The sequence below is a fragment of the Sinocyclocheilus rhinocerous genome, unplaced genomic scaffold (genome assembly GCF_001515625.1).
Source record: "Sinocyclocheilus rhinocerous isolate Xijiao unplaced genomic scaffold, SAMN03320098_v1.1 scaffold1004, whole genome shotgun sequence".
Lineage (NCBI taxonomy): Eukaryota > Metazoa > Chordata > Actinopteri > Cypriniformes > Cyprinidae > Sinocyclocheilus > Sinocyclocheilus rhinocerous.
This window is the reverse complement of record NW_015627248.1, coordinates 1,936,003-1,945,877: the sequence shown is the minus strand read 5'-3', so window position 1 is coordinate 1,945,877 and position 9,875 is coordinate 1,936,003. Positions and strand designations below refer to the sequence as shown.

General features: G+C 34.8%; 1 protein-coding gene across 1 annotated transcript in view; it reads left to right on the top strand.

The window, feature by feature from the left end:
- Positions 1 to 2,037: 2,037 nt before the first annotated feature.
- LOC107725721 (mitogen-activated protein kinase-binding protein 1-like) overlaps positions 2,038 to 9,875 on the top strand; it is a 31,615-nt gene continuing 23,777 nt past the window's right edge. The window contains exons 1-5 of the mRNA XM_016535104.1: positions 2,038 to 2,092; positions 4,558 to 4,728; positions 5,747 to 5,884; positions 6,058 to 6,240; positions 7,159 to 7,176. Of these exons, the coding sequence (XP_016390590.1) occupies positions 4,567 to 4,728; positions 5,747 to 5,884; positions 6,058 to 6,240; positions 7,159 to 7,176 (501 nt within the window). The 5' untranslated portion in view covers positions 2,038 to 2,092; positions 4,558 to 4,566. The remainder of the gene's footprint in view (positions 2,093 to 4,557; positions 4,729 to 5,746; positions 5,885 to 6,057; positions 6,241 to 7,158; positions 7,177 to 9,875) is intronic.

The window sequence follows — 9,875 nt, the reverse complement described above, 5'->3', positions numbered from 1 at the left end:
CCAAAGAGAAAGAAAAAATTGAAATCGCATCATAGGCATATATTAAAAACTTTTACAACTACACAGCCTCAGCATGATTATGACCCCTATTTTGTTTTACTAAGAGTTTCATATTGAATCTAGGGGGTAATCTATTAGACTTTGGCTGTCAAATACGGCTTTACGAGCTCAACGGCTCTGGCCCGAGCAGATAAACTAAACGCTATTGGCTATTTTAAAAAGGGGGCGGGGCTGCTCGATATGTCCCGCCCTCTCTTCCTGTTTCAGTTGAAATTACGTCACCACATAGAATAATGCTGCGTGTTTCAAGGCACTTCAGGGGACCTTTAAGGTACAGGTTTAAACAGTTTTGACTGACTGAGTGAACAAATGGTCCAGTGTTATTGTTAACTAAAACTCAATGTTTTTGGTAATTAAATTACAATAAATTAAAATAAAATAAAAATACTAGATGAAAAACTTATAAGTTTAAAAAATGACTAATATAAATGACTAAAACGGGGAAAAAATGGAAGCTAAATAGAAATATTTTTAAACAAAAACTAATACAAATTACAAAAGCACATAATATTACTAAAACATAAACAATATTAACTAACATTAAAAAAAAAGATTAAGAAATGCTGTAAAAAATGTATAGTTCATTGTTGATGTATTAGTGTATGTAGAAATTTACATTAAACTCGATTAATAAAGTCTGTTAAAATTTTGTACACTGTTAATTTGTGATATCTCCCATTTACTTGCTTAAACAAAATATCTAAATATTCTTGAAGGATTAAATGTTGCAACAAACTATTGTAGTTCTTCCTCTGAAGTGCTCTTTGGAGCAACCTGGCACCTTGTACATGCAATTTTGTTTCCCAGCAGACTGATAAAACCTGTGCACAAGTTTTATAGAAGCAGCCAATCAGATAGTTTTGGAAAACAATTGCCAATTTTGAGGTCAATGAAAGGTCTGAGTGTGCACTCTAAAAAATGCTGGGTTAAATACAACCCAGTGCTGGGTAAAATAGGGACAAACCCAGCAATTGGGTTGTTTTGACCCAGTGGTTGGGTTACTACCCAGAAGGTTGGGTTAAACATTTAACCCAACCGCTGGGTCAAAACAACCCAATTGCTGAGTTTGTCCCTATTTTACCCAGCACTGGGTTGAATTTAACCCAGCATTTATTAGAGTATGGTTCATGAGTGAATGGTGGGCGGTCACACTTGTAAATGCAAGGTCAGGCACATTTGCTGACTGTGCACTGTAAAAAAAACCTTTAAAGAACTACTACTGTATTGTCTGATATTTCATGTTTGCATCATGGTGACAGGCTTCTGTTCATTGTTTTCACAGAACATTTATTATTAATAGTCTAGTTATACCGTCAGAAGTCAGAAAGAGCTTTATTACCAAGTATGTTTACACACACAAGGAATTTGACTTGGTGACCGGAGCTTCCAGTGCAGAAGAAAGTATGGAAATAGTGCAAACTAGTGCTTTGTTGGCATTTATGGTTCCATGAAGAACCTTCAACATCTGTGTAACCTTTCCATTCCAAAAAAGGTTCTTTATAGTGGAAAAATGTTCTTTAAAGATCCACTGTAGTGCTTTAAAACACACAGTGTTATTCTATGTGTTGACGTAATTTCAACTGAAAGACAGGGCGGAACATATTAAGCAGCCCCGCCCCCTTTTTTAAATAGCCAATAGCATTTTGTTTATATCACAGCTCGGGCCATAGCCGTTGAGCTCGGTAAAGCCGCATTTGACTGCTTATGACAGACACAGTCTAATAGATTAGCCCTTTAGATTCAATATGAAACTGTTACTAATTTGTTTGTACTGTGACTTGAGACTTGCTTGAGACTTGATGGTAGGGACTTGAGACTTGCTTGAGACTTGAACATGTGTGACTTGCCCCCACCTCTGGCTCAAACATATAATCATCATAAGCAATGGGTGACCAGCTGGAGAGGAAGTCTCTTAAATAGCAGGATGCATACACTTCAACATTGTCTTAAATACTTCCGTCCACTCTCTCACAGGAAAACCATCACTACGGTCTCCTTCTCTCCTGATGGCAAATACGTGGTCACGGGCGAGGTAAGTACTCAATTGCTCAGTATATCTGTGCTTTGTGGTTACATCATATGATCTAATAGGAAGTCAGGAGCTCTGGAGCAGTATCTCATACTTCGATAAAACTGATGTAGGCGGCTGTATGAAAATAAAGTTCTCTATCTTGCACCTTCAGGCCTGAAATCTGAAATCTCTGTGAGCAATGACTAACCATCAGTGTAATTTGTCTCTTGTCACAGTGGAGTCAAGTACAGACAAATATGACGACTATTGCTTTCCTTCCTCAATTTTGCAGCACTAACGTTTGGATTAGGAGGGATTTATTGCTTTGACTGCAATATATAAATCACGCAGAAGCATGCAAGTTATGTCCAGATTGTAATAAAACACAGACACAAAGTATTACAACCTTCAGAATAAAACTAAATGATTGAAACAAAAGATAACAGTATTAAAACTTTTAAAAGTATTTAAAAAAGTATTAAAAATGACTTATCAGAAATATTAGCGGGAAATAATGCAGAATGGAAGCTGATTTTGTCTATCTGGATTTGATTGGATCATTTGGTCAACTGGATTGATAATACCAGTTATTATTATTATTTTTCCCTTTATGTGCAGACTTAGTTATGTCATCTGAGTAGAAAAAGGTGGTAGAAATAGTGTTTCTAGCTAGAGTGTTAAAAGGTTCCCTATTATGCTGAAATATCAGGGAATTTCAAAAATATAATTTCCAAGGCCTTTAAACATGTATTTAATCAAATCATGAAAATGTATATAGTCATTATACATTTTTGTAGTTCTGCTCAGTTCTGAAGCAGTTTTTGGGGGGGCTAAAAATATCTTTGTGAGTGCGATCTCTATAAAATGAGTGTATTATTTGAATGAGGAATGCTTGTTATCCATTATAAAAAAAAATGTTTTCTTAAAGGGTCACCCAAAAATGAAAATTGTCATATTCACTTTCATGTTGTTCCAAACCTGTATGACTGACTTTCTTCTGTGCAACACGCACACAAAAAATATATATTTTGAGGAATGTCGTTAACCAAATAGCATGCCAACCTGCACACAGACCGTGTCTGCTGTCATAAAAAGGTGAAAGCGAGAGTGCCAAGAAAGGGCAAGGAAGAGAGCAGGTAGGGAGGAAGAGAAATAAAATGTGCCTGAAGGAAGAGACAGAAACAGTCTGGAGTCGGCATTTGTCTGCTCACTGTGGTTCGACCACTGACCCCCACATTCTCACTGTGAAGCCCCAGCAGCCCTGAAAGCTGTTTAGATGTTGGCAGCACAGGGCTGTATTAAAGCAGGATGTTGTGTAAGATTAATCAGAATGAATCTTCATTCATTCCTTTTTGTTTGCGGTGATCTGACATGATCCGTCTTGATTGGAGTTGCGTAACATGGGATTGAACTGACCTGTCTCAACATCTATGTTAACGTGTTGCACAAACAAGCATTGCACAAAATGGAAAGGTGCTCTTGAATACATGCTTGCTATACATCAAAATATAAATCCAAGGTTCCCACAGTCAGAGAAAATATGAAAATATCAGGGGATATTCAAAATGGTGTTTTTCAGGCCAGGCAAAGTCAAGGACATTTCTATAATATATAACATATACACGTTTTTTTTTTTTTTTTCATTTTTTTAAATAACTCTCTTATGCTCACCAAGGCTGCATTTATTTGATCAAAAAACACAGTGCTTGCTATACATCAAAATATAAATCCAAGGTTCCCACAGTCAGAGAAAATATGAAAATATCAGGGGATATTCAAAATGGTGTTTTTCAGGCCAGGCAAAGTCAAGGACATTTCTATAAAATATAACATATACACGTTTTTTTTTTTTCTTTTCATTTTTTTAAATAACTCTCTTATGCTCACCAAGGCTGCATTTATTTGATCAAAAAACACAGTAAAAAAATATATGTTTTCTATTTAAATATATTTTAAAATTAAATTTCTTTGAGTGAATTTTCGGCAGCCGTTACTCAAATCTCCAGTGTCATCTGATCCTTCAAAAAATATTATAATATGATGATTTGATGCTCAAGAAACATTTCTCATTATTGTCAATGTTGAAAACGGTTGTGCTGCTTCATATTTTTGTGAAAACTTGGCTAAATTTTTTTCAGGATTTTTTTGATGAAAAGAAAATTTAAAAGAATAGCATTATATGTTAAGTAAAAGAGAATATTTTGTAAAATTATAAGTATCTTTATTGTCACCTTTGATCAGCCACTTTTGATTAATATATCCTCGATGAATAAATGTATCAATTCGTTAAAAAAAATCTTACTGACGCCAAACTTTTGGAAGGTAGTATGTATATATTTATATATGTTGGTTGTATGTTTCTAAATAAATATTCTTAATCTGGTAGATATTGCTCTTGTGTGGAGATTGTCTGAACTAAAGCATGTTGACAGCCCTCATAATCTCTCTCTCTCTTTCTCTCTCTCTCTCTCTCTCTCTCTCTCTAGAGCGGTCATATGCCGGCGGTGCGTGTCTGGGATGTGGCGGAGAGGACACAGGTGGCGGAGTTACATGAACATAAATACGGCGTGGCGTGTGTGGCTTTCTCCCCCAACAGTAAATACATCGTCAGCGTGGGTTACCAACATGACATGATCGTTAACGTCTGGGCCTGGAAGGTGACTAGCAATATTCGTACTGTCATGAAAGATGGTTTTCATTTATGTGGCAAGAATGAAAAGAAGAGGAATTTAAAGGAATTGTTCAGCCAGGAATGAAAACCGTACTCACCCTCAGGCTGTCCAAGATGTAGATGAGTTTGTTTCTTCATCAGAACAGATTTGGAAAAATTTAGGATTACATCAGTTGCTCACCAATGGATCCTCTGCAGTGAATGGGTGCCGTCAGAATGAGAGTCCAAACAGCTGATAAAAACATCACAATATTCCACACAGCCCCATCAGTTAACTTCTAGTAAAGCGAAAAGCTGTGTATTTGTAATTGTATTTGTAAACAAATCCACCAAATTGTTCTCTATCCATAATATTGCTTTCTCCAGTGAAAAAGTCATCTTGTCTGAATCAGGAGAGAAATCTGCACAGACCAACCACCGTTTACAAGCAAAAACAGTCCTAAACGTATATGTTGGTGGACTTTGATGTGAGTGGACAACAGGGATGGACTTTTTCACTGGAGGAAGCATTATTATGGATTATGGACTGGTATTTTGGCCTGAAGCGATGGTTTAAAGTTTAATTGCCTAGATTTGTTTCTTACAAACATGCAGCTTTTTCGCTTCACAAGACGTTAATTGATGGACTGGAGTGGTGTGAATTACTTGTGGATTATTGTGATGTTTTTATCAGCTGTTTGGACACTCATTCTGACGGCACCCATTCACTGCAGAGGATCCACTGGTGAGCAACTGATGTAATCCTAAATTTGTCCAAATCTGTTCTGACAAAAAAACAAACTCATCTACATCTTGAATGGCCTCAGGGTGAGTAAATGTTAAGCAAATTTAAATTTTTTGGTGAACTATTCCTTTAATGTAGTTCCATTTTGCATACTCTGTGTTTACCATGATTTTACCCTTTTGATTGTTGCACTTTAATCAACCAGTAGCCTAAAAAACAGAACCGTAAATCATAGCATAAAAATTTTATAGACTGAATATTTGTCTTTTTGTCCTTTCAGAAAAATGTTGTGGTTGCCGCCAACAAGGTGTCCAGTAAAGTGACGGCTGTGTCTTTCTCAGATGACAGCTCCTACTTTGTTACAGCCGGAAATAGACACGTGAAGTTCTGGTATCTTGACCACACCAAGTCGTCCAAGGTACACGTTGCTAATGTGGCAAACTATCTCTAACTCTCACTTAGCTGTCACCACAGACGTCAAACCTGACCACAGTTGAAAATGTCACGTCACATGAATTCCCAGCCCATTCATACAGTACTGAATATTATCCTGGTCCTAGATGAAAGTCTCATAAATGTCATCTCTCACAGATGAATGCTACAGTACCATTATTGGGCCGCTCTGGTCTCCTTGGAGAGCTGCGGAATAATTTCTTTAGCGATGTCACCTGTGGAAAGGGCCGGAAGGCAAACAGCACCTTCTGCATCACTTCCTCTGGGCTGCTCTGTGAGTTCAATGACAAAAGAATGCTGGACAAGTGGGTGGAGCTCAGGGTGAGTGACGAGGACACTGATTGGTTGATTGTGTTGTCGGTCACAAATATGCATGAATGAGTAGGTGCCATAGAGTTCAATAGTTTGATTCCAAAAGTAAAAATGGCATTCAGAATTGATTTTTAGACGATTTTAGCTACTATTTTATTCAAAATATTAAAAAAACTCATTAAAGATCCACATTTCAAAATAAGTTACAGTTTTAATGGATATGAGTTTTTGTAGTGAACACTAGATAACATTAGCTACACTGAAAAAATATTTTGAAAATTTTCACCCAGAAAGTGCTAGTACATTTTAAAAATAATTACAAAGAAATGGCAAGTAACATTGAATTAAACATGACATTTTGATTTTCTTGTAAAACATACTCCAGTATTTTTTGTTTTATTTACAACTTTGAAACAAAATCAGTTTAGCTGTCTAACTATTTACCTATATTTGGATAATATAGGATGTTGAATCCGTTAGGGCATAAAAAAAACAGAATTTATATGAAAATACCATTTTTGCAGGCTGGTTTAGTTCTGAACAATTTTTTTAAATCTCAATGGAAAATTAATGGGGAAAATAATTCTGGGAGGTCACTCTTGAGCTCTATTCCTTTAACATGTTTATGAAAATAATATGCATGAAATTAAAGCTGTTTTAGACTTGGAGTTAAACTTAAAAAGCTCAATTGTCACATTTTTACTCCCTAATTTGTAGTTGAGCTTTGTTTAGGCTTTCTTGTCTGTGTGTTTTGTGTTTTATCCATGCTAAGCTGTTTTTTCCTTTTCTGATATTAAAGCCCCTGTAACGGAGGGTGTTTCTAAGCTCTCAGCTGTGTTAAGCGAGAGTGGAGTGTGTTAATTATTAATGCTGCTATTACTGTCGTCTAATATTAGTCTGTTCTGCTTCTCCTCTCACACTGTCCAGAAAAATGACAGTTTCGCAGTAAGTTTCACATCAGGGCTGCGGACTCAGCTGTCACGTCTCATTGTAAAACTCATTGAACGACATGTCACGGTGCTGCTGTCAGTCATGCTCACCTGTACACTGGATGTTTGACCTCATTACCTTCACTTGCCAGTTATCACTCTAATCTCAGACAAAGCATTTCACATTATGTATGATCAGAACATAGAATCATCACCCACAAAACTTGTTTAATTTAAAAAAAAAAAAACATCATTTCCTGCATTCACTGCATACACCGCCCCTTTTGTGTGTTTGTGTTAAAAAAAAGTATTATTATATTCATTTTAATAGATTTTTTGTATTTTTACATTGCATTGTTTTACATTTTTTAATTATGTATTTAATTATTTTAATTAATTATTAGTATTAATTATTTAATTGCATACACTGTCCCTTTTGTGTGTTTAAAAAATATATATTATTATTATTATTAATATTATAATATTAATTGTAATATATTTGTTATATTGCATTGTTTTAATTGTTTTAATTATGTATTTAATTATTTTAATTATTATTTAATAGTGTTAATTATTTAATTGTATTTTAAAAGGTATTTAATAATATTTTAGTTATGTATTTAATTATTTTAATTTATTATTGGTATGAAGCATTCAATTGTATTTTGAAAGGGTACTGAATAATATTTATATTTATTTTTAAGGTAAATTTAATGTTTTAACATAAATCACCCAATATATTAATATCCCAACATTATATTTTATCATTTAATTCAGTGCATTATTTTTATTTACTGAAACATCAGATCAGTAATGTCTATTTAAAGAAAGGTTTTTGTATCTCACAAAAGAGAAGAAATTTGTATTTCGTAAGACCTTTAGAAAACCGTGAGAACTAGGCAGCCGTGTTGTGAACTTGAACACATGATTTAGAGCTGATATGAGATCTTGATTTGACTCCTTACAAACTGTCAAAGTGGGTCATGGTTAGAGCAGGTGGGATTAATACAATCAGTTAAACGGTTTAAAAAGTCATTTATTTTATTTTTTTTCAGTAATTTATCAAAATATTTAAAACGGTTTGCTGCATGATTAAAATACGCTACGCGTAAAAAAAAGTAGTTTTTTTAGGGGAAAAAAAAACATAGGCTAAGTCGCGTATATGTCGCATTTTATTATTTCATTCAGAAATAGGCCTAATGCCGACGTGAAATGTTTACAAACATTATAATAAACACTGTAAACATAGCTAGGCTATTTTAGTTCCCCTCACTCCACAACAAATCCTTTCAATTAACAGTATTTAGAAAAGAACAAGAATAAAAAATATAAGAAGCTATAGCAATATAAATGACAAGCCAAAACGAATTCATTTAGGCTAAAACAAAACTGAAACCAACGTTGGGTCTCTCATTCCACACAAAATCAAATTTTCCATATTCGCGATGTATTTGAATGGCAAATTATTATTTATTATGTTCTTATGCACTCGCGTTCCAATATCCACTTAAAACAAAATTTTTTGCATAACATCACGGCGGTGCGGTGATAACACTTAACAGCACAGATTTTACTACATATTTTTTACTAAATAGTTTTTTTTCCCATATGTTTGAATGACTATTTTATTATGATAATGAACAGGCTGCATTGTCAAGGTAGCAATGCTTAACTGTGTGTGCACATGCGGCGCAGGCGCAATCACTTGAATTTTTTCCTTCTAACAGTGGAAGAAACTACTCCTTTTAGTCCTAAAGATAATCGGAATTGTAAAAGGTTTGCCTTTATTTGTGTACATTCACAATAAAAACAAATCTTTGTGCTTTTGTAAAATAAGCCTAAAGAAAAATAGGATGCCGCTTTCTGTCGTGTTTCCTTTCACGCAGCACAAAAATGAACCGGAGCTCTGCATATAGGCTACTTGTTTCTTTCATTTTCTTAATTTATTATTTAAGTAAAAATATGTTTCTCATATAGGCCTATTTATTCGTTATATAGACTATAGGCTACTGCTGGCAGAAGCGCTGCAGGTGCGTATATGATGACCATGTGAATCCTCATCAGATCAGTAATGTCTATTTAAAGAAAGGTTTTTGTATCTCACAAAAGAGAAGAAGAAATTTGTATTTCGTAAGACCTTTAGAAAACCGTGAGAACTAGGCAGCCGTGTTGTGAACTTGAACACATGATTTAGAGCTGATATGAGATCTTGATTTGACTCCTTACAAACTGTCAAAGTGGGTCATGGTTAGAGCAGGTGGGCGCTGCACAATTCTGCTTTTGTGGGACCCTTGTGCCCACTGCACAGAGAAAACAAGATAGAGTCAGAAGAGTGCCAGAAAGAAAGGGATACAGAGAGGATGGTCAAGGATACAAAAGCCCCTCTGTCTAACAGTTTATCAACTAAAAGAGCCCTAGTATCATTGTACAGCTTGATTATCTAAAAATGAACTTTGGTCTCTTGGCATAAAGCTTATTTGGCAAATAGTCCCCCCTAGGGATGTTCATTATAACCGGTTAACCGACCGTAAGAATTTTGACCGATTAATACAATCAGTTAAATGGTTTAAAAAGTCATTTAATTATTTATTTTTTCAGTAATTTATCAAAATATTTTAAAAAGTTTGCTGCATGGTTAAAATACGCTACACGTATATAAAAAAAATTGTCGTATAAGTCGCATTTTATTATTTCATTCAGAAATAGGCCTAATGC